The following is a 26,271-nucleotide window of genomic DNA, read 5'->3' as shown; positions in this document are numbered from 1 at the left end:
TTTCAGAGAAGTGCGAAGAGAAAATGCATGCAACGAGCAGCCAAAGAACAACTCTTTGTATCTGGTAGTTGGATAACCGGATCGATGTAACCGTCTAGGTCCTGAGGTACTGCGTTTCATGTTTTCTTTGAAGGAAAAACGTCTGCCCTCTGCTCCTTTCTGGGAACGCCCTTGCTTCGTTTCTGATGGCGGTTTGGCAGATTCAAGGAATAGTCCTGGAACTTTCAAATTTAAAATCGCCTTCTATGAAGTATTAACCAATTCAACCAAATATATGAGTTGAACGGGTGTCTCACACAGTATTTTAAATATTAAGTATACCTGGCGCATCCGCCAAAAATTTGAGGCCATCAGAACTCTAGCATCAATAAATTTTCACGCAACATTAAGGCTTAACAAAATATCTCTAAAAGATATTTCAAATTTTGTCGTATTTGTTACAAAATTTACAATATCAGTTCGTTGGTTGGAATTGAATATGCATATTGTTTATACAATATTTCGAAAATTTGGTTGCAATACAAAATGTTCACGATCTTGAATAGAAATAAAGTGAATATTTTTTCGCTATTTTCTACTTTATGAGCAAAAAAAATAATTCTCTTTAGGGGTACATTTGTATCATGTTTTATTTTTCATTGGAGCCTCTGGAGACACCCTTCATTTTGTTTTATAAGAGAGAGGATATTGGTAGATCAAGATCTTCAGATGATATGGTGCTGCAGGTTTTTCCGGGTTTTCCTGCAGCTGAAAAAGCAAATGCGCCACTGGAATCAATGAAGTCGCCCCGAAGCGCCAATTAATTTTTGTTGTTGTTTTTATTTTTATCGTTGTTTTAATAAAGAACAAATAATCTTTTATTTTCAGTTGATTTTTGCAATGCTGAGTGTTTATTTCTCTAGAAGAAAAAGCATTACTCAAGGAACTTGTCTCTGTCTTCGTTTCGAATACTAGTTATAATCCACAAAAAATAGGTGAAGTTTCTACAATGTTATTGTTGTCAAACTTTTCAGTTCAATTGAAATGACTCCCTTTTTTTATTGAATGATTGAGTTGAGCATTTGAATTAGGTATAGTCATTAGAAAATATGTCTTGTTTCACGTTAAAACTAGTGAAATTGAATGAACAGTGATACCTATCCTAACTTACTTATATAGATTACACGACAGGAATTGCCCTGTGGCAGGGTGATTTGTAGATTTGTAATTTGTTGATTGATTGCATTTTTCATCGTTAGAACTAGGAAAAATGAAAAACAGCATGAAATCATATTGGTCATATACCTATATTAAGTATAATATGAAAATTTCGAATATTACTCATATCCACTCAATATTATCAATACTGAATATGAAAACATGTAAACCATCATAAATGCTGTAAGTTGAAGCCTGTTCAAAATACAAATAATTTGGATTCAATAAAAAGCAAATTCATTTGGACGTGATGTAAAAAGTATCTGTTTTACAATTTAGAATCTATCTGTACTGATATAAATGTGAAAGTTTGTGAGGATGGGTAAATGTATGTATGTTGTGTTCCACGCCTAAACGACTGAACGGATTTAGATGAAACTTTACATAAATACAGCTTATACATCGGAATAACATATAGGTTACAATTCACAAAGGTTATGTGTGATTGGTCATAATGTAACGATAAATAATAAGTAATCGGAAAAATTCTTGCTGCTTGACAGCTATCTTGGCGTACGCTGCCTATAACGTTGGAGTTGAATGCAGATAATGTACGGTAAGATTGATTATTTTAAATAGTTCTGAATAGAAATCCGCGATAGCATATATCTACCTCTTATGTGGTAGCCACCATATGCAATATACAATTAAATTGGATACATACAATTTTTATAATGCACATTTTAGAATATTTGCCAAATTCTTATAAAAATTTATTATATAATTGTCGTATTTAATATAGATAAACTCTGCCTTTCACACTAAATAATTTGGACGAATCGTTTGAAAGTTATCACGATTAGATTAACTTGGACGCAACACAATAGGCCATTACGCGGCGCGTCTACTGTAAGAAGACGGTGGACGATGTGCGGGGGTAGAGGGGCAGTCTGCGCCATCGCTGAGATCGCGACTCGAACGCGGGCAGATATCAGAGGGCAGACGTCGTTGACGGTTATGTTAGTTGCAAATGCAAATTTCTTCATAGGTAACATAATTCGATTCTCAAACTCATTCATTACTTAGTGCAGTTGGCATATTTTTTAGTGACTGTATTTTTAAAGTAAAAACATTAATTACTAGCTGTGGCCAGAAGCTACTGAACCTAGAATTTTGAAATATGCAGGTAGGTTCTCTGTATAGCGTAAATAAGCATCAAGAGAGAAATTCACGAATTTCCACCCCCAAGAGGGAAAAATGAATTTCGTCAGCTTTGAAGTTGGAAACCTGAAGTTTTGGGTTGATAATAAAATATTGTAACTATTCGTTTAAACGTGTGATTCCTAACCGTGTTAGGAATTACACGTTAAAAGGTGAGACCTCGTTAGTCCTCAACTCGCACCAGTTTCTCAACTTCTGAGAGTTGTCGTTCGTAAGGGGGTGACAGCTGATTAACGGAAAAGCAGATTTTAAACAGATTTTTTTTTAAATTATCTGTCACGAAACTTAATGTGACAAACCAAATTCTACGCGTTCGAAGGCGTGGGCAACAATTAGTATATAATATATGATACTGAAACAGAACAGTTTATTGCATATTCATTCATGGGAAATTTGAGTAAGAGCTGATTCGGTTTTTATTCACGAAATAATATTTTCAGAATTCAAACTGTGTGATATTTCTTGTTTGCATATTAATATACACTAATGATGTAAATAGAATCGATATTCAACAAGAAACGCTATTATTATGTGAATATATGTTTGTGTAATTTGTTAGATAATGTAAATTTTTAACGTATATTTTACAATTTTCTAATTGTCTGAGGAAATGGAGAATATAATTGTTATTGACACAATTATAATAATCACAATATATCAACAATTATTTAATTTGAACTGATCAACTAATGTTAATGCAAAGCCTTTAGAGAAATTACACAGTTACTTGTGAAAAATATTCAAGAATATATTAATATCAGGCTTTCTTTGGACATATGCTTTACTAAAAACATGACTGATACATTATTTGAAAAGTTAGAAGAAGTACCATAATGTAGGAGGAGATGATCCATCGATATCTCGAACAAAAGCCATTCAACTGTTATTCCCCACGCGCGAATAAATCTATCCGCTGAAAATTATTATGTCTTTCTCAGGCCCGAAAGGCATAAGGTTGTGACCACCGCACTTTCTCGTTTTGTTTGCAAATTTCCACCGTTTTGTTCATCTCGGCATCTACTCAATATTTGAATACAATTTTGGTACATGTAAATCGTAATTCTTTTTCTTGGAATGTATATTTTGTATGCAGATTCCTGCTTTATCGTGGCGTGTAATATTGTTCGTGCAAATCGGCCGTGAATAAAAAAAAATTGTATGCGGCAAATGGAAAACAATAGAAGGTGTTACTATTCGCGCTTTATTCTTTAACACCTCATTTCTGTACATTAGAAGCGAATGGGCGCTACGACTTGCGATGCTAGTATGATCTAGAACTAATTTTAATGACCCGACCACTAATGCGATACTTCCACGGCGCTTTCATGAAACAGCTCTGCATTTCATACCTCTTTGCAAGAAGAAACGTTGTATGTACGGTACTGGCAATTTGAGAAAGGATCCACAATTATCTGCTCCAAATTTTTCTACAGTCACCTCATATAATTAAAGGAGATATCATAAAGTTGAGCAAAATTCATTTTCAGAATGAGCCTTCTTTCATAACATCTCAATACTGTCTAAAGTATATAAAAAGTGAGTATGGAAAGTAGTCTGGAAAACTATTTCATTACACTGTATTTGGTTGGAAAATTTAACAAATATACCAGGACGAAGTCAGGTCTTCTATCTTCTCTTTAAGCTAGCTCTAGATGGGGGGTACCCACTTGAGTTGTCTTTGCACGATCACAATCACACTTAATCATCACCAATAAAAGGGGTAGTAAACTCGAGTTGATCAAAGATATGCGGTAGTATATCTGTTGCTAAAAGTCACGATTCATATCTGCATGTTGTGTATCTGTTGCTAAAAGTCATAATTCCGTTTCTTTATACGGTCGATCCGTTGGGACTGGCGCGGAAGATAACTACTGTTTTTTTGCGTTAAAAACCCGATAAGTTGCGTCATACGCGCCTGAGCTGAATGATTGCCTATATCGAATAGGACGCTACCGACTGTTCATTAAATGGAATGGAGATCTTGTGATCTGGAACTTCAATCTTCCTCTTGGAGATGATCACTTGGTGATCGAAACACGTGTCGAAGTGTTAAAAATAACGGTTTGGTTTGAAACTCCAGTTGGCTGAAATATAAGTTTCCCACACTGGTAATGTGTGCAGTACCTAAAATAACATCCATCCACCTCCACTTCAGAGTCAGCCTCTGGTACTTCCTACTCCTCGTTGTCTGTTGTTTGGTTTGCTGACTCTACTCTGTGTGGTGTTTGCATAGTGGTCGCTTGTTTCTGACATATGACGGGTGTGTGTGTGTGTGGGTTCAGGAATCACATCTCTAAGGTGATCTCAGTGCGTAGTGCAGATAAGGCAGCGCGGGGTAAGGGTATATCCGAATTCGCTATAAGATGACTTCTTAGGACAGTCACGTACTAAGTACCAAAGTACCAAGCTCCAGGTTTCGGTAGATGTATCGGTTGGGTCGACTAGGAAGCTATATGTTCACTCATATTTATACTAGTGGGGTGTGAGTTGTCTCTAAGAATAATTGATTGATCTGATTCGTTTATCTCTAAATATGTTTTGCTCACGAATCATATTATTCTTCTGAACTATGCAAATATACATTGAACGTTCAAAATAACAAGATTTGTTCACAAAACATCATATGTTCATCCATTGATTAGTTGATCATTTTTCACAAGAAACGGCTATTGGGAAACACCTTTTTTGGATTTCTATTTCTCCATAAACCTATAGAAACCTTTTCAAAGATTTCAAGAAAAGATTATATCTTCACAATAGTTATTCATGATCGTTCATGATTGTTAATTCAAGTTACAGTAGAAGTGCAGATTCAACCTTCCATATCAAAGATGTTAATTTAATCCTTAGTTCAGTTGAATAAATTTCATTTTTCATCGACCTTTTCTAGATATTATACATTCTACGATTTGAAAAATAAATAAATGTTTAAAAAAATCTTACTTTGAATTTGCTTTGGTAACTTCTCAGATTTTCATCTTCACCTGTCTTGACAAATAGAATCAGAACCTCTGCCGTGAAATGAATTAACTCTAAACATTTATTCCACACATTGAAAATACTGTCTCACGACACAGGTTTCGCTAACAAGAGGTTACAATCATCAGGAGATGACTACAACTTTTGTAGCTATCTTCATATATTAGTATAGAGGTATAGCAAGTATTGGATTATAAGAAACAGCACGTTATCAACACCGCTGACATATATTTTGATGAAATCTCGGATGAAAGTGTTTCGAAAACATAGTCAAGTCAATTTGAGACTCGTATGTTATTATATTTAATTTTTTTCTAATGTCCTTTCAAATATATATATATATATATATATATATATATATATATATATATATATATATATATATATATATCGAAACATAGATAAATACTCTATATATCTTTAAATGTTTCAACAAATAGGAAATCTGAACAAGTTCAAGAAATGAATATTTTTTAATGCTCACACATTGATGATTATGAAATGTAATCCATAGTTGGTAGAAATTCAATATACTTGACAAAACATGTCAATAATAAGTTTGTGTCATAAATTTGAGATTCGATAGAGCTACTGACAAATCTAATTTCTAGTTTCAAATATTCAGTTACTATGTTCGATGTGGAAACTCTAAATAAATATTCGAATTCCTTACTTTCTACCGTTACTCTATTGTTGTATAATTTTTTGATATTTCACATCATACCGTAATTTCCAGATAAGTATACCTACCTATAATTTAAACTTCAATAATAACAATTCTTGTTCAGTTGAAACAGTTAGCGATTATACTATTAATATTAACTACAGGCAGTAACAAACAAATTAAGTATTCAAGAGGCAAAAGGCCCTTTTCATAATAAAATTTCTTTTGGAAAACTCGGTAAAATTTTAGTGATTTATCATCATTATATGAGACAGAATGAGTGATAGGAATTATCATTTTTCATTTCTCTCATTTCTCATAGACTTATTGTCCAAATGTTCCAAAGGTTATTGTCCTTGAACAGATGAAACTGATTACAAAGGTGATTTCGTCTGATCTTCTCAAAGTATTGTAGGTACTATTGGCTAATAAAGATTTTTTCGAGAATAAAAAAATTTAAACACATTTGAAAACTCTATTTTTGGCTCTGGACGTGTTTATTCGTTTTATTTTTGAACTGAAATGAATAACCCCAGTACTCTATCAATTATTCTGTAAATTCATTATATTTCACCAGCAACACGCTCCGGATTCGAAACGGTTCAACTTAGAGTTGGTTCATTTATCCAATTGCAGTCATAACAGAATTTCTTTATATGCAATGAGCCACAATAAACCCTTGCGAGTTGCGGTGGAGGGTCGAATAGCCCCAGTCACTTTGGACCTAACCTAACCTATATGCAATAAGTTTTGCTTGCGAATTCGTCCAGGCGAACTATAGAATAAATAATTTAATGGCGTAGATCCCGAATCCGTGTGTAAATCTGAATATGCAGCTCCCTTACAGTGAAAGAATTATTGAAATGGGTTCATTAGTTTCACAGTTTATCGATTACACCTGATTCGTTCTGGCTTCGAACGTGTAGATAGAGTGAAAAATAATTCAGACTTCATATGTACTAATAGAGCAATAACAAAATTTCCTTGCATTGAAATTTGTTTTAACTACCATTCTTAGCGATTGCTCTGCAGCTGACCAGAAACGATTAAGTTATTTTACCAATAGATTGTTCTACCAGGGAACATGAGCCACTAACTCAGAGCTTCCCCATTTAGCCAAATAAATTGATTTTTGGCAGTTAGATCGAATATAGTTTACAAAGAAACTCTAAAACATTGAGCTTCAGTGGTTCACGTTGCTTTTAACCGAATGGGATGGTCGATAAAAAAATCAATGTGAAGAATTAATTTCAATTCATTTTTGTATTATCTGTACGAAACCTTGGTGGGTCAGCTATAATCGATATTTTGTGAATTTACGTACGTAACCGATTTTAATAATTCCCACGGAATCGAATTCTCGCGGTATATTGAAAAACTCAGTTGTTCAGTATAAAATTCAATCACTTTATGCGTATGCTTATGCGCATTGCATGCGTATATATATTTTATCGTAATCGCCGTTATGATTTGTATATGAGAAAGAATTTTCAGACCCTTCGAGTCATTTTTTTGAGTTTATCCATCACAAACAAACAAATAGAACATCCCTCTAATAATATCATTTCAGATATTTCAACTCGAAAATCTGGAATTGGAATCTTTCAATATGCCGAACATTGGATTACGTTAGGTTAGGTTCAAAGTGAGTGGGTCTATTCGACCCTCCACCGCAACCCGCAAGGGTTTATTGTGGCTCACACCTATTCACACTCGACCAAATAAACCCAGCTTCTTAACGAAGCCGATTAGTTTGTTTGGTGAGTGGTCTTTCAGGTCAGATGGTGAGAGTACGGCTCTGCCGAACTCTAAAAACCTGATTTAGTCCCTAGCGGGGCAGGCACAAAGTATATGCTCTGCTGTTTAATCATCAATGAGGTAGTCAAGGGGCAAGATTTCCACCTTGATACCCGCGACAACCTTCCCATATGAGGGTTTTTGTACGACGATACCTTAAATTCAACCGTACAGGGCTTTTTCGCCTCTTGAGCGCAAACGTTTGCTAACCCGCTCATGGGGGTTTGTTCCTCCACTCGAGACAGATTCTGCGTACGCCGCTCAAGAATTTGGTGCAAGGCGGATTCATAAGGTACCCCGCTCTTGAGGGGACGACTCAGTCGTTTCTTGGCTCCACCACCAAACCTTTTTTTTAGGTTCAGTTATAGGATCAGGAGTTGGAGAGTTAAGAAGCTCTCGCTCCTGATCTAAGTTTACAGGGAGGTCAGTTGGAGTCGTAAGCTCAACATCCACCTCCTCTGTAGACTCGCTCCTGATCTAAATTTATCTAAATTCATCCCCTTGGCAGGGATACATTCACCTTAGGATTAAGCCATCGTTGTAATATCATTCAGTTAGGGAATAACAGAACCACAAGTGATTCTGTCATTCCCGTATCCAGCGGGGCTACGTGGAAGCAGGCATCTAATAGCCGGTTTGCTCAACCTCCACATCCCAAACCAATGCACTCGCCAAAAACACCATGCACAGTGGTTCAGGCAGTGAAAGATGAACAAACACAGCCAATCCGCCAAATTAGATACAGCCATTCCTAATTTGAGGTTGACACTTATAATTAAGTTTTACCTTTTATGGAGTTATAGATTTATTTTGGGAACTATTAAATGCCCATAGTTTAATAGTGGAGAAATAAACTATTTGTGGGGTACAAACGATAATGATACGTCATCAATTGGTTTCAAATTCGAAGAAATTGCAGAATTTGAACTCCAATTAACGTTTGTATAGTTTAGTTTTCGTTTTTGACGTGTAGAAGACATTCATAACCGATGTGTAATGAATCGTTGCGGCATATATGTCTTATAAACTCTAAGCGCGAATCCCCTCATACTTTTTCGAATTCCGCGCAATATCAATGTGTCAGGAGTCTTTTAATGCCGTTATGTTAATAGAAACCGGCCCATCGGAGGAGAAGAGATATTAGCAATATGCGACATTGGCAGACCCACGCTACTTTGTCTATCAGCGCCATCTGATGGGTCAACGGCCCTACATCTACTTTCAGACGCTGCTAGATGAATAAATTCAGATATTTTACGCAAATAATTTCAGTTTTACTTAGAATTTTTAATGCAAATTCCAAAGAAGCGCAGTTGCGAAACTACAATAATAGTGAAATAGTATCTTTACAGTTATTTCGCTTTGGTGTAATAGATGTTCCGAAGCAGAATGTTCGAGAGGGGGAGGGATTGTGAAGGTTGTTACTCTCGACGGTAAAAGAACGGGAGAAAATAAATTGAAAAATAAAATAGATTGCAGTGCAAAAAATTGATTGATACATATCAATTCAAGTCAAGTGTAATTATGTAATCATATCATTTATTCATTTTTTGTATTAATAATAATAATAATGTTTATTCATGAATCTCCAAAACTGTATGACTAACTGTGTGACATGCAATATTTTGATGAATATGGATATGAATAAATAGGGTAATTACTGAGCTGAATTGGGTACAGCTTGAGTATATTAAAATAAAGTCGTAATATTGAAAGCTGATAGTTGTGGTTGTGACATATCATTTTCATCAGAGTTCGCAGCTTTTGCAATCAATTTTTCAGCATTTTCTCTAACCCTGTTTCTAATAAATATCAACAATCTATTGGAAAAGTCCACAAATCCAACACAAATCTTCGACGTTATCAACAGCCTTTATATCTTTTCGAAGTCCTTCGGAAATCCAGGCATCGATTTTCTCTATGAAGGTGAATGTGAATCATACAGAAAGGCCCATAAATCCACTGACATTCATAGAATATATGTTTGTTTGAAGGTGATTGACAATGTTTCGTGATGAATTTCACTAGTTCGGACTTGATTTGAAATCCCGGAAACAACTAAAAAAGAATAAAAATGAATAGCTGAAAATAACAATTATATTAAGCAAAAAAATCTGAAATAAAATAATAGTGAAATGAAGTACAAGTAAAAATAGAACAAACAATAAATAAAAATGAAGAAATGAAGAAATGAAAAAGAAAATAAAAATAAAAAGTTGAGAACGTGAACTAACGTGGCTTGGAATCTCTCAACTTTTTATTTTTATTTTCTTTTTCATTTCTTTATTTTTTGTTCTATTTTAACTTGTATTTTATTTCACTATTATTTCATTTCAGATTTTTTTGCTTGATATAATTGTTATTTTAAGCTATTCTTTTTAATTTGTCTATTTTTAGTTGTTTCAGGGATTCCAAATCATTTTATATAGTAGACAATGGAAGTCCGAACTAGTGAAATTCATAGAATATACGTTTATGTCCAATAGAGGTCGTATGGAAATCCATAGGATATTCGATGGGATTATTTTGGAGAATCATTTTGGACAAGAAAATGTCCAGAAAATCAATGAATTTGTTTCGAAATACCTATTTTATTTTGATGTTTTGTGATTTGATATTATTGAATATTAAGTTCTCGTTACAATACTGTATAATTTTGAGTACTTTTCGGTGTTAACAAAAAATAAAAATAACTTTGCACCAAAAACTTTGAAAGTTATTTTACTCTTCAAAAAAATTTACCGTGGTTAACACCATAGTTGTGTAATTCGTAATATTACTACAGGCTTTTTAAATAAACCGTCGTATACTGGATGCTGTCTATTAATCGTTTTAGCAAATTTTTTTTCGTAGTCCCCATTTTAAAAAAATGGTAAAAAATAAAACTCCACTTAGATGGCCGTCACTTTTCTAAATAACATTTCCCCAGATTTTCCAAAATAAGTGTACTTTACTCTTGTCTCAAAATCAAATATTTAAAGGCTCTCGTAAATTACGTGTGTTTTACTGTATTTTGTTGGTGCGTGTTTAGTTTTAGGGAATGTAAAAACTTTTATCAAGAATAACTTTTCGTCGAAAAACCCTTAATAAATAAGTTTCCCATATGGTACATACTTTGTGGATGACACTGTATATGGGTATATACAGAACAGTCACAATCATTATTTGTTAAACATTTTCTTGACTTATGTGTTTTCTGAGCCTGACAACTTTGTTCACTGTTAACTTTCGAGAGTATAAAAGTTGAACAAGAAGTGAAACCAAAAAATAAATCGACGACAACATACCAAGTATTTAAAGGCGTTACTTAATCGGTCAATCACCCGGACTCGAACCTTTTTCTTCCTATGCAAAATATTCACGAATTTTCGTGTTATCCCATGAAACCGAATATGTTGGTCCTCGGAACATGACATGTTGAAAGAACAAATTCTGGTTGTTTGTAATATCTCGCTGTTCACACAAATAATATATCAAAGTCCTAGCCAAGTGAGTTTTAGAAGTGTTTCCTTAGACATGACTGATTATAGCTACAGTCTCAGGTGGGAGGTTCGTCATTATAAAGGAATATGCAAGTCGAAAAAAAATACCAACACCGTATGAAGTGTAGGGGAGATCGGAACAAATTTTATTGATTGAGACTTAATACGACTATTTTCAACTTCTGATTGAGCTCATCGTAGAGAAACTTGCGCTTTTTCAACAATAGAACGTAGCTGTCTTTGAGTTTGTTGAGCATCTGAATACAAAATATCAGTCTAGGATATAGTCACAACTTTCACAACTTATTCATGTCTTAAGAGAGTTAAACAGTGGTTTTTATATAAACAGAAAAAGTTTTAAATTACGAGATAATACAATTTGATATATTCGTAGTGCATGTTCAGCTGTAAGATTCAATTTCTAGTTACAGTTTCATGTTCAATATGTACGAAACTGCTAAATACTTTTGTATTTAGAGAAGTTCCAAATGCGTTATTAATTACTCTAATTGTATCTGTAGTACAATTAATAATGTAATTGTTACAAATATTGTATATGAGTGATTTCATAAGAGCGTTTGTTCTTTGTCAAATCAAGTCTATTATCAAGGTATGTTAACATTTCATTTTGAGAGTGAGTTGGTATAAATCTGAATCAGTTCCTGTCAAACTATTTTGGGTTATATGGAATGTAGGTTATATAGGATTGACAAATTTGAAATATGAAAGTAGATAAATGGATGAATTAAAGCTGGGATACTATATAAGTGTAGTATCTTGGCTCAGTGATAACGAATCGAAATTAACCAAACTTTTCAGTAAATTGTGAATCTGAAACGATTCACGAACACAGTGCACTTTGAACTTTGTATAACAAATCGCACTTTGCCATCACTGTCTGTGTACGTCTACTTTGTAAAAACATTTCTGAATCTGTAGATTAAAAAAAAACTTCGCGAGATATTATATTATCTGGTAGAAGGCATATCTTGAGGATCATCTCAATATATGGCAAGATGTCAACTCTGTCATGTTGTCATCGTTGTCATTGTTGTCATCATAATGTCCAAAATTGGCAACTAAGCCAAATATCAATAAATACTCCATCAGAAATTGCAATAAGCATTTGAAATGAAAAAAGACCCCATTCGTTGGCAAACCTGAGAATGATCGACTTGTGGTGAGATACAGGTATAAACAGGTGATTATCATAAAAAAATGATCACAATGTGTTTTTTCATTATTTTACTTGTGTCATTGCTGCCCAATAGTTTTTCAATGCCCGTCATCATATTTAATGTCAAATATTGCTTGAATTCAGGGAAAAAGTGTTGTAGTAAATGTTTGTTGAATCATGACATACAAAAATATATAAAGAGAAAGGAATTTTGTCAATATATTTGCTGTCATCAGAAAATATCAATCAAAAAAGATACCTGTACCATCCAAAGTAAATAATTCTATCTACTATCTAATGTATCTACTACCTACCAGGTGATTCTATCTACTTTGATTTGTCCCAGGCATCAAGAGTAAGTCATACAAATGTTTTCAGAACTCTTCATCGACACAAATTTCACACATACAAAATTAAAATGATTAATGAATTGAAGGAAGATAATTTCTATAGAATAATTGCATTTTGTAAGATCATTTCGGAATGTGACAATCGTAATCCAGGTTTGTTTAGTACCACGTCTTTCTAGAATGAATGTATTTTTATCTGAATAAGCAAGTAAATCGTCAAAATGAGAGTAATTCAAATCCCAATGTGGTACGCCATTTTCACACCATATATCCTCAAAAACTAAATATTTGAGTGGAAATTTCAGGTAACAATAGTATAGAAACAGTTACTCGATAATAACTTTTCGGGTAGGTGGATTTAAGGCAAAGGTACTACAAAATGCCCACCCAGGTGCCTCGATTTGACTCCACTGGACTTTTTTTCTTGGGGAAGGTAGAAATCAAAAATCACTTTCCTGTTCGATATTGAATGAAAATTTTGAAAAGTATTTAGTTTTTTATGGTATGGCTTGATGGAGACCTTACAAATAAGAGACCTTTCAAATTAAGTATCATTCGACTATCATTTCCATTTGAAATTTTTGACATTTGGGTTGTTATGTGTTCTAGAAATGTGTCCCACTGAAACGTGTTCCACGATTTTTTCAGTCTCAATATCAAAAGACTTGGTCAGTGTGGTTCGGTTTAACTGAAATGCACTGTATACTATGTCTGACATTTGAACAAAACACCCGTTACACCTCAAATTGCATCACTTTCCCCCAGTAGAAGAAGACGACCTCAAGTCGTTAACAAACGAGAAAGATGAGTAGTGCCGTAATTATTACCTAGACCGGGATAGGGCAACTAGTTTATTTTCTGTAATCATTGAAGCTCTGATAGTCGATGTAAAAAATTGTAATGAGGTATATATCTGAAACAGAATGTGTGCATTGTTTCAGAAAAAAGACGACAGGAATGTTATTGAAAAAGCTGATGCCAATATTAATTGAAAACCATTGATTTGTTCTACTGCAGTTGTGATGAGTGATGAAAGGTATTCATGAAAAATGGTTTGGGTATGATCTTGTATCAAAATTATGTCGAAATTCTGAATGTAATTGAAATATTTAGTGAATAATTTAAGATTATAATCAACATCGATAATAAGTCCTATGGCTTGATTTGATTTTGTTGTAAAAAAGCGTGGGATACTTTAAATAATATTTTTATTATGGCTCCAATCTAGCGAACAGCTCCTAACCAAGTATTTATAACAGTGTTTATTTAGCACCCCACCATTTTTTCAACAAAATTATTTCTTTGTAAATAGATTTATTCTGATTTCAGACTTATTAAAAGTCATTATTTACATCAAGCCATAGGACTTATCGATGTTGAATACAATCTTAAATTAGTTTCGAGTTATGTTTTATATATTGTTGCTATTAAAGCGTATTTTTTTTTTGGTTTTTAAAACTACTATTTATTTTTCACTTTTTAGTTTGGCTTGCTAGTGAAGCGTATTTGTTTTAATATAAAATATATACGCAGACATAGTGGTTGTCTCACTTGATTTCACACAGAGACTGTGTGAGGAAATTATTCAATCCTGGCGATCCTGATCAGGATAATGAGATAAACTTATTAAATTATTGTATTGTCACCGATTCTTCATAAGTGTATAATGTTCATAATAAATATGTCCATGTTAATTGAAAATAATTATTTAAAAAGAAAATTAACTGTCTGGAAAATATTCCACTGAGAATAGGAACTAATTGAGTAGTGAAGTAGATTTCACAATTGACATGACAGTTTTGTCTAACAGCAAATATAAGAAATTATCTGTCCCAAAATGTACAAAATTTGTAAGGATGAAGCATAGTAGAATAATACAACCAGTAGGCTATCTTACCACGTGATCCGACCGAGTTGCCGGGGACCTTCAACCCCTCTTAGAATGAGATTCTCATCCAACGCGTTCAATGCTGTAGTATCGAAGGATTTGACGGTCCCACGGACATCGGATTAGTTATAATAAACGGTCAAAAATTGATATTGTGTTTAGTTTATTCGTTGTTGTTATTATTGTTTTTAGTTTCTGTAGTTGGTTATAAATAAGTAATTTACCACAAAATATTCTATAATAACCTTAAATTTCGTTTTTATATGAGCACACGGTGACCACGAGGTCACCGAGAACTTTGTGAATTTATGAATGAAAGTAGTGGGAGTGGACTTACTGGTTGGTTTTTACTGTGAATGAAGTTTATTTATGAAACAGGTATATATGTGTTCAATCGATTGAAATTTTCATTCATTTTTCAGTCTGTGACATCTGAAATTATATTATAAACACAATAAAGGTTAGGTGAGCTTCGAAATGAGTAGGTCTACCCCATGATTAGATTAGGTTAAGTTAGATTCAAAGTGGAATCACTTGCAGTGCTCTCTGCTTCAGATAAGTTGGCAGCTTCATAACTTTCCAAGCCTGTGTGACCAAAAATAATAAACTAAAGTCGTTTGGCTATTATCAATTTGCGAGGAAGTTTTCAACCAATCCCTCCACATATAAGTTAATGGCAAAGACTCAATCAAGCTTGAGATATGGTCGCCCGGGTAGGTTGATATATCTGTCCTGAATAATTAAGCAATAAAAGTCCTTAATGAATCGCAGATGACTTTTGATCTCAGAAAAATATCAAACCATTTCTGTTTCCGAAAAAGCGCTTTCCGCAATCACCAGAAATGTAATAATGGTGGTAAAAGAATCCATGCAGGAGTATACCTACAAGTTTTATTCGTAATATGTCTCTAATTGTTGTAAATTTCACTTTTCATTCATGTGGTGTGCTTATTTTTTATTGACTTCGATTTTATCACATGCTATTCAATGTTAAAAAAATATTTCACTAAATAACAGATCTTCACAGCTTGACTCTGTATAATATAATATTTGTTCGGGTAGTGGCTAGATCGATAGCCATTTAGTTCATTTCGAATGATTTTTCGACTTCTTCCAGTAGAACTGGACGTAGGATACATCCAAAACCAGCACTGCAAGAAGTCAAGTATTTCATCTCCTGAAGATGCCAACTTGGTTACTAACATGCGCTTCGAGAAGAGTGTTGTAGTTTTGTTGTTTAGGAGCAGTGCTCGTTTCGGATTCCTTCAAAATTTTCAAAGGTTGAACTAAAACTTCATACATTCCCAATACTGAAGTGTAATCGGTACTATCGGTAGCTTCGTTCTCATATAATTATTGATAAGATCGATTACTACTAATGAGATATTTCTGAACCCAATGTATACAAATTGCTTTCTATTCCAGGTCTCTGCAACAGATCCAGACTGTGGAGTCAACGCTGTTGTTAACTACACTCTCGGTGATGGATCTGGGAAGGTGAAGGAGTTCAAAGTCCGTTCTGATACTGGGGAAATTTGTATTAGTTCGTCGCTAGATTACGAGACCAGGAATGTATACGAATTTCCTGTTATAGCAACGGATAGAGGTGAGTGAACAATTGAAATTATTATTGCCTGAATGTTATATGGAGTAATACCTGTGTTATTGTTGTTGGCATTTCTGAATTATTACTTTATTTCTTTTAGATAACATTTTGGAAATAACTTCTGTTCCCTTGCTCAGAACTTCCAAAACTTCGAAGATTGCACTTAATCTTGTTCAAAAATATTACTTCAATATCTTTGGAAGTCAAATGCCATTAGACGGTAAAAATTCTATTTTATTTAAATTTTTCACAGTTCAACATTCTTTTTTCGAAAGACGGGGAGCCATGTTTCATTGAAATCAATTTTGAATATATTGTTATATATTTAGTAAGCAATTTCTTTTAGTTTCATTCTCGTTTCGTTCAAAATTATTTCACATTGTCACAGATTTGCACAGCCTCTTGTTCAAATGTATTTAGCTAATTTAGATGTTTCTGAATTTCAATGTTATTTTGTGTTTAAATTATCGTATTATCAATAGTTAGTCTACATGCATGAGTAATAAATGTTTACTATACAGCTCAAACACAATTTTTGTCTTTTTTTATTCGTTTTGTAGGAGTCAATGGAGATGTTAGATTATTTTCAATTTTCTATCGGTTCGAACATTAAATTTAAAAACGGTTTATTATATGTTTTCAGAAATTCTAGAAACATGTAGTGTCGAATTAAAAAAATGGGATGTTGACTGCTGCGCTTTGGTTTTGTTTCAATTTTTTCGAATGGTCTCATTTAAAAAAGTTAGACATTTTCTATGAGAACTTTTTTTATGAAGGCAATTTCATTTTAAACTTTTTGCGGAAATCAGTTTGGATCTATCATACACTATTTCAATTAAACCTCTATCAACGGTATTTTATTGAAATCAATGAAAATCATCAGTTGATATCTCATTTCTCTGAACAGATGTTTTGGGAAAAAACTTTTTGGGTTTCTGCTTCTCCAGCGCAAGAACTATTAGAAACTTCCAAAGAAAAAAGATACAAAATAAAAACTCTTCATGAAATATTTTCAACTCTAATGAAATATTTTCAATCAGTGTGACCCACAATCAGATATTAAACCCATTTCCTTGGTTTTTTAAAAGAATTATTAAAATAAAATATAAGGAACACTTAGCACACCTAAAATGTGGAAGATCAGAAAAATTAACAGTCGCCCATCATATTTTGCAACAAAACCATTCCAGACTTTTTCGAATTTCGAATAACAAATCACTACACTACAGAGCCTTCTAGGAAATTCAAAGGATAAAGTTGAGAATATGACAAGTCATACACTATGTATCTAGGGTATAGATAAGAACAATATTGTATGTAATTTAGGGTAATATTCCTCTTGAAGATGATCACTTGGTGATTGAAACACATGTCAAGGTGTTAAAAATAATGGTTTGATGTTGGGATTAAACTCCAGTAATATATTTATTGGTTCATAACTATTCAAACTCAACTAAGTATATCTAGCTTTTTAACTGTGACGAATACTCATTCGGTGACTGACCTTTCATATCAGCTTTCAAAAGTGAGACTCTGCCAAACGCTGAAAACCATATGAGGTCAGCAGAGTATGTACTCTGCTACTAGGGCCTTGAATTTCCTTGTGGAGAATAGTACACTTCAAGGTTGCAGACCATGGTACATTTTCCTTTTTTGAGAATCTGAATTAGTCTGCGACTGATTTCGTCTGATAAGTATGCAACACAAATGTGTGTCTGGTGAAGTAGGTCTCCTGGGGACACATTTCAGGGAGGCTGCTCCCAAGGCTACAAGTTACTAACTGCACCTGCCAACCAGCAGATGTTCTGCTGATCCTCTCAGGTAACCTGAATGTACACCTCTGGAATTCTTTGCGTCAGCCATAATAATATATTTGAGAGATTTCGGTCGACAGGTCGACTTTGACGTTGTCAAATGTTGAAGGTGCGAGACTCCCGCCTTAGTTACCGTAGCAATACTATTATATGAGGCCTTCTGTAAGTTAGCATAATGCTGTACATTAGAATCAACCATGCATGGTTTTTTTGCCTCTAGTTCTTGTGAAATTTCTTTCCTCTTCTGATGCAGATTCTACTTCAGATTAATGATATAACCAATATGCTGTTGATGAGGTGCCTCCAGGAAGAAACTAGTTTCCTGGCTGCACTACCTAACCTTATAGGTTTGTTGACATGATCTAGTGTTGGAGAACTGAAAAACGCTCGCTCGTGATTCGATTCGAAAGACAGTAGGTGTCGTTCTAGTCTACGGTTGTCTATTAAGATTCAGGATCGGATTCTTTGGTTAGTTTAGGGTATAAAAGTTCTACGAATAGTTGGATATAAGAGATCCATCACGGTAAAGCCGCACATTACCGTGACAGGAAGGCATCAATTGTCTCAAAGATGTTATATTTACATTGATGTAAAACACAATTGTCATATGTCATTCTGACATTGATTGACAGTAATCAACAACTTCATACGTGGTATCACCAAAGTGAGAATGCAATTGTGCAATAAGCGAACACGTACCTAAGTGAGAACTCATTGATTCCAGATCACCTCGTATACGCTAGAAATAAAACAACGGTTGGTGCTGTTACATAGGGATTCACGTTCTCGTGAGTATCGATTGTAACGAATGACATCGTGATTCCGTATCTCTTTTGTTTTGTTTGCACCTCATAAATACTTATGCTTGGCATTGCCAACCCCATAAATAGATGAGGTAGGTGTTTCTGAACTTAACCTTGATCATACCTAAACGGTATGTTTCAACAATCATCATACATCTTCCCATGATCAAGAGCTGATGATGGCAGAGCATATTCTATATTGAAAAACGTTTTGGCATAGCATAGAGTACACATTACCAGAGGTAATAACAAGCTGACTTGCAATATAAATTTTTGAAATATATTCACGAAAGAGTATAGTACAAAAATTGTTCCATATAGTTAGAATATGCTCAATTTTTCCGGAGACGCCATCTGTAGGATCGACAGAAAGCTCAGTTCACGAAGAGGCTCCCCAAAATAGTTATATTGATAAAAATACAGACCGAATCGATTCCGATGCTTATTCCGAACCTTCTTGTCTGAACAATTCAGAAACATAGTGATGGAAAAAGTATAAGTAAAATATTGTTTTAGTGCTTCTGTTTCCAGTTGGTCGGTAGCCGGTCGGTTCGACGTGGCTGCTTTGTTCACTCACTTAAATTGACTGCCGTGTTGGTCGGTGGTTCAAGCCCCAGGCTGAACGATCGATTTTCACTTGCTATCGTCCAACCCGTGTTAGGAATCAAACGTTAAGAGGTAAGACCTCGTTAGTCGTTAGCTCGCTCAAGTTTCGACTTCCTATGGTTGTCGTTCGTAGGGGTGCTGCTGGTTAACGGAAAAACAGATTTTTTAAAACATATTTTCAACATTGAAAATACATATAAAACTGTACCTACTTACTTATATGAACTGTCTATTTTCATTTTTTATAGATTTTTTCTTACTCTTGTGAAGTGATTTTTTGTATGATTTTATTCATTTGCCGATCATAAACTATGTAATTTTTTGGAAAGTTGAAGTACATTAAATTATGATCAACTTAAAAAATGTGCATGATCAAATTATTCAGTGTCTTTTGTCTTTCAATTACAGAATTAACACAAATTCTTTCTCAATTAGGTAAATTCAGATATTTATTATTTTGTTTTGTAAAACATAATCATTAAAGTAATATTGAATCTTTGCGTTTTAGTATAATTTTTATTATTATCCAATAATTGGCGTACTCAAATATTTTACACAGTTTTTAACATCTATTGTGTTTGTGTATTAATTTATCGTTTATCAGTTTGCATTTTTTTATTTATAAAAATAATATTTGCTTCGAAACAGCTGAATGGAACAATACAAAAAAATATAGAAATTCATTGATTGTCAATTCAAATTTAACAAATATGAATATAAAAGACCCCAGCAACCTAATTTTGAAATTACATTTATTAACTTTAATGTGTATGACAAACTTTCTTTGGTAAGTATATTAAATTATTGGAAAATATGCTTTTGGTTTTGTTCAAAAGTATTATCATTTTTCATGCAATAGTTTTACTATCACCAGTTATACTCATTGAAAATACATACATTGAAAATACTCAAAATCTAATACTTTCGTTTGAAGGTGATTGACAATGTTTCATGATGAATTTCATTATTTCGGACTCCCATTGTCTGATATTAAATAAAATGATTTGAAAACTCTGAACTAACTAAAAAATAAGAATTAAAAATTACAGAAGAAGAGTAAAAATGAATATCTAAAAAAAACAATTATATTGAGTAAAAAACCTGAAATGAAATAATAGTGAAATGAAATACAAGTAAAATTGGAAAAATTAAACAAAAAATAAATAAAATAAAATTAACAAGTTGAGAGTTTCCAAGCCAAGTTAATAGGGTGATGACTCACCCCCATACTCACAAGTATGAGTTGCTTTTAGTACGTTTTATCTTTACGTGTACTTGTTATTTTAGAGTCTCAAATTTAAGAATTAGTGGAATAACTGTATCATCTAGAGGAAAACTGAAATGAGCTCTAATTGAAATTGATAACTTGTCGCAAAAAGTACAGGAGTAACGTCAGCGACACCACGGTGAATTTTCTCTTTCGCCAAGTGGGAGGTTGAGAAGGGAAAAGAAACATTCCAAACTCCGTGAACTCGGCGCAGATCTCTTGTACTATTACGGTAAACCAGAGAACGGATATATTTTACCTCAACAAACTTTTCTGTTACTAAAATCCGCGCACGGCACGGCACCGTGATTTATATGTGATATTAAGAAACCGTAGATTATTTATCTACTCACCAGCTTTACACAGGGCCGGTTCGAGGATTCGTAAATTTAGACTGGTACTTTTGGATTTATTCTACGTCAGGGATTCTGGTTCAAACTTTGAATACATTGATACTCACTATTGAGAATTTACATTCCACCAGATATGAAAAATGGGTTTGAAACATGTAACAATACCATTCGATGTCAACAAACCAATCTATTCGCTATTATATTTTCACATGGTTTCTATGAGTTTATTGTGTATGTTGGAAAGCCGTGTAAGCATAAGTTGAGCAACATTGCGCCATTCTCTTTCCAACAACGACAATATAGCCATTAAGGTTTAGATATAATATATGGTGGTGTGGAGACTTTTTGAACCTTGAGACAAATTTCGGCATTGTAGTTTCTGCATTGGAAAAAACAACTTGAGTACCAAATCGAGCACCAAAGTTACCTCATCGCCTTCGATATAATGTATACCGCAGTAGTAGACGAAAAGTCAGGTATAAATACCTTTAAACCACGGCCAAAAATTCGAAAAATTGCTTTGACACAAACCTTCAAAGGGTTTATTACGATTTTTGATGATGCCAACTCGAGTGCTAACCACTCGTCTTTTTCTCAATTTTTGTGTTAGTGAAATACGCACTTGTTGACAAAATCAATTTTTCTCCTAGATTTTTTTTGGACTCTATATTTATAAACACTTCAGCCGGATCTGTTTGTGAATGTGATAAATTCCTATTCGCCGAACATTCCTATTGAAATAGAAACATTATCATAAATGAATAAAAATGAATTTTTGGAAACTAGTTTTGTTTCTGATTTGAAAACATGGAAATGTAATTTGATTTGATCATAAATCGATTTATCCCACATATCGGATAATATTATGTGTGTGGAATGATTTTATTTATGTTCTCCGGAACAATTGGCAGGAGTTGATCGTATATATGTGTCGCATGGAATTTTTACATTGATTTTATCGATTTCTGTTATGTAAATATATGTTGAGGTGATAAATGAAATCAATAGCCTCCATTTATTAAATTGAAAAAAATCAGCATTCGAGATTTAAATATTTTATGAAGTTTCAAGTAAATAAACAATGAATATTAAATTATCTTTGATGACATCTGTTTCACTGTGATTTAGAATGCTTCAAGTTGAAATTAAGTATTAGCGGATTCACCAATTATTTCCTCACCACCATTTTATGTTGGCGAGTCCACCAATTACTTAATTTTTTTTATATAGTTTTCTTGGCTTGACATTGATCAGTGAATATACACATATTTATAAAATATTATGACTACAAAAATTATGGCATTTTTAAAGGATTCTTCAGAATAATCATTCTGCAAGGCTTTATACATTTTAGTTTGGCGTTTTTATATGTTTCATTTTCCGATTCATTACGTTTTATGAGATATAACAATGCATGTGTATTTTTCGTGTTAGATCTTTTCCCAAAAAGTGTTTCCTATTTATATAATATACTTATCAAAATTTCCTTTTTTAAATTCCTATCCTTAACAGCAAAGTAATAATATTTTTGGTATCATACACCAGGCCATTCCTATATTTTTAATACAGATGCAATATGAATTTCAATATTTTGAAAATAAAAATGTAAAAGTAGGTGTGTAACGTTACAACCTTTATTACAGTTGGAGCCATGTTAAAAATCATTCATTACTGCAAAAGTTTTAAGCAATAGCCATTTTGTAGTGATGATTTGAATTATTTCTACTTATGAGTCAAACGAAATGATCATGATGAAGGAATTCAAATTTCTACATCACGAATTAATTATTTGTTTGTTCCATATTTTTACTGTGAAAAATGTGTGGTCTACATTGAGAAAAATATCCATAACAAAGCATTGTTTTTTTTCAGGGGGGCTAAGTACCACAGCCATGCTCAAAATCCAAATCACCGATGTCAACGACAACCGCCCTATTTTCTACCCACCGGAATACTACGTTTCGCTCCGCGAAAGGGGTTCGTCATCCTCAGCCACAACTCCGATAGTCGTCGTAGCGGCCACCGATGCCGATTCTGGAAAATTCGGTACCGTGACCTACAAAATCGTAGCAGGAAACGAAGCAGGGCTCTTCAGGATAGAAAGGGCAACAGGGGAGATTTTCCTCAGCAGGCCTAATTTGCTTTCGGCTAGAATACAACCTTATCAGAGACTGAATATAAGCGCTGTCGACGGAGGTAACTTGAAGTCTCTGAAGGATGCTGAGGTTTTCATCAGCGTGATAGATTCCGCTCAGAGGCCGCCTATTTTCGAACATTCTAGATACACCTACTCTGTTAGTGAAAATGTCAGAAGAGGAACTTCTGTGGGCAACGTGAAAGCTACCGTTTTTGATAATGGTAAGTTATAGCTGAAAGTATTTCATTCATACTAATATACGACATTTTGACTTCTCTCAATACATGTTCAGAAAAATCTGTAAGTGGTCTAAGTCGTTAATTGTACTTGAATTTGTCCCAAAGGAATTGATGTATAACAAGTGATATTTCCGTTATTTGTAAAGCTGGAAAAATTGAACAAATGCGGTCTTTGAAGACGCCAGAATGACCTGAGATTATTTTTTGAATCGTTGTAACCATTTCAGTTCCTAAAGAACTACCCATAATTTTAATTTTCAAATGACATTCTCATAACTTTATATTATATTTGAGTCTTCCTGTCGTTGCAAATACAAAGAGGTAATTTTTTTGCGGAAAAATTCATTGACTCAAGTACATGAAACACAAAAAATTTCACAACTCTACAAAATACTGTAAATTAAAGCTGAAACACAACGTATTCATGATTCAATATCAGATAGCGTTGTTTCAACCCATCATAGGTTTCTTAAGTGGTGCTAGGCTGAATCTAGCTATTTGTCTGACAGATTGTCGATTATCCATTTATACATGTTCTAAAACTGCAACTTTAACTCCGTCGTTTCTGACAGAACGGGATACTTCATGTTTTCTGTTGTTCCTGAAGTTCGAAACTTCAATGATGATTGAATAATGAAATCGTAAAGAAGTGACAGTGGCCAACTATCTACTTTTTGTTCTGCGACAACAAGATTCAACAAAAACTACCAGTGCAGGGATTTGTTTAGTGGTGAGCCGTGTGGTCCAATTTCAAGAATTTGAACGATATTGTTTCGTATATAGTTTCATATATAGATTTTGACAGTTCCATAAAAGGCTGCACTTCCTGAGGATTATACTGGGTCACGACCACTTTTCCAGAACGAGCGACGCCATTTCTTTGAGAACGTTATTCGTAATTTTTTTGGTTAACGGAACCCTTCGTTTCAGAAGGTATGAAAATTCATTTCGAACCTTTCAATTGCATATGAGATTCACCTTTTAGTGAATCGAACTTTTGAATGAATTTCCATTATGGAAATTGTTTTTTCAGGGTTTTAGTATTGGAGACTCTTTGCAATAGTTTTTCTGCAGAAGAGCTTCTACAGAACTTGTTTGGAATCATTAAAGAGGGAAGAACAAGGACTTCTATCTCTGATTGCCTTACGGAATAGATTTTCAGATAATTTATCGAATGGTGGGTTTTTCATTCGTCCAGTTCGATAAATGTTATTGTCCACGTCCACACGATAGCCCAAGTCCATTTTAAAAATCAGAATAGTACGTGCTCCAAGTCTGTCCCGTTCCTGGTCGAAGAAAACTGCAGCTACAGCTCGACGAGAAACTAACAGGCAAATATTACTTACACTTGACTCAATTTTGCGAAAATAACTACTTTTTGCATTAGAAATACTGATTTATTAACATGATACAATTATTGAATTTTGAGTTGATCCATTTATAATGTAAACCTGAACTGCGTTTACTCTGGTGAGGTAATTTTTAACACCATTTCTAATAATTATTTTTTTCTATGACATGAATCTTATAAGTAATACTTTTCCTGATATTTTACCTGTACTATCCTTAGGTAAATGAAAGCGTACTTTTATCTACGGTCATTATTGAGTTATTACAATTTGTCTCACACATGATTAAATGGCAAATTTGGAGCACATTCAGATTTTGATTTCTACCCTTATTCAATTTACCAGCCAGTATTTTGTGAACGTCAAGTATCTTCAGAATATCTGATTTTTATAGTTCCATTTCATTGCCGTGACTTAAAGAATTAAATTTGATTAGATTTGGTTTCACAGTCGACCAGATCATGTATAATTCATTTTATTGACTGTGTGGCGCTCAACTTTATAAAACAAAATATTCAATTGCTGAAATTTCAGGATATAGAAAAGTGTTTTTGAACGAAATCCACGTGCATAGTGGTAGTAGTCCATAGTGCATACCGACGAAGAGCTGCCGTACGCATTGCGCCTATCTTTCGAGTAAATCTATTATAATTTTAGTATTTCATGAAAGAGATGGTCACAATAATTGAGTATGTACCTGAGGTATAAAAAAGTTGGGTAGATGCTATAGGTTAGGTAATTATGATCAAGTATGTACCTGATCAGGTAGTTCTCACTCGTGATTGCATGGGGTCTATAGAAGTTAGAGTAAATAATTAGTTTTCATTATGAAGAAGCTACTGTGATAGCGAAACATGTCATATTTAAAAAAATAAGTTTTTGAAGATCATATCGTTTTAGGTGTAGTTTGAGGAATAACCTAAGTAATATGGTCTATAGACAAACAAGATCTATGAATCATGGAAATATTACTGAATCAATGCACATAATTCGTGACGAATAATATGATAATACTTGAAGCATGTTATTCATTTGGCAGTAAGCTACAATGGGGTCGGCTAGTTGATAGTAAAATTGGTTTCAAATCGGGATTCGTTTCCAATGTAATGTTAATAATTGGTTTCTAACTTGTGTCGCATTAAGTTTCAAGCTTTTTTACATTGGAACAGCCTAATAATCTTGTTCTCTTCAAAGACCGCACCGTACCATAAAATGGCAGAAAATGTAATTAGGAATCGTGATGCTATTATTTCAATGGGCACAGGAGTTCATGGGATTCAATGTTATCGAATGTCTACCTTTATAGCGATTTTATGACTTTCTCTGGATACAATAAAATGAAACATTGAAGTTACGACTATTTTTATTGGCGTTTTGTCTTCAACAACACAATAATTTGCGT

General features: G+C 33.7%; 1 protein-coding gene across 5 annotated transcripts in view; it reads left to right on the top strand.

Moving 5' to 3' along the window:
- ds (dachsous cadherin-related 1) overlaps window positions 1–26,271 on the top strand; it is a 456,386-nt gene that overhangs the window by 383,469 nt on the left and 46,646 nt on the right. For all 5 annotated transcript variants that reach the window (XM_074181624.1, XM_074181623.1, XM_074181625.1 and 2 more), the window contains 2 exons: window positions 16,121–16,301; window positions 23,017–23,502. In XM_074181624.1, the coding sequence (XP_074037725.1) occupies window positions 16,121–16,301; window positions 23,017–23,502 (667 nt within the window). The remainder of the gene's footprint in view (window positions 1–16,120; window positions 16,302–23,016; window positions 23,503–26,271) is intronic.

Source organism: Leptinotarsa decemlineata, unplaced genomic scaffold (genome assembly GCF_025532065.1).
Source record: "Leptinotarsa decemlineata unplaced genomic scaffold, Ldec_3_MD MMD2_tig00026314_RagTag_RagTag, whole genome shotgun sequence".
Taxonomy (NCBI): Eukaryota; Metazoa; Arthropoda; class Insecta; order Coleoptera; family Chrysomelidae; genus Leptinotarsa; species Leptinotarsa decemlineata.
This window is presented reverse-complemented; position numbering and strand designations above follow the sequence as displayed.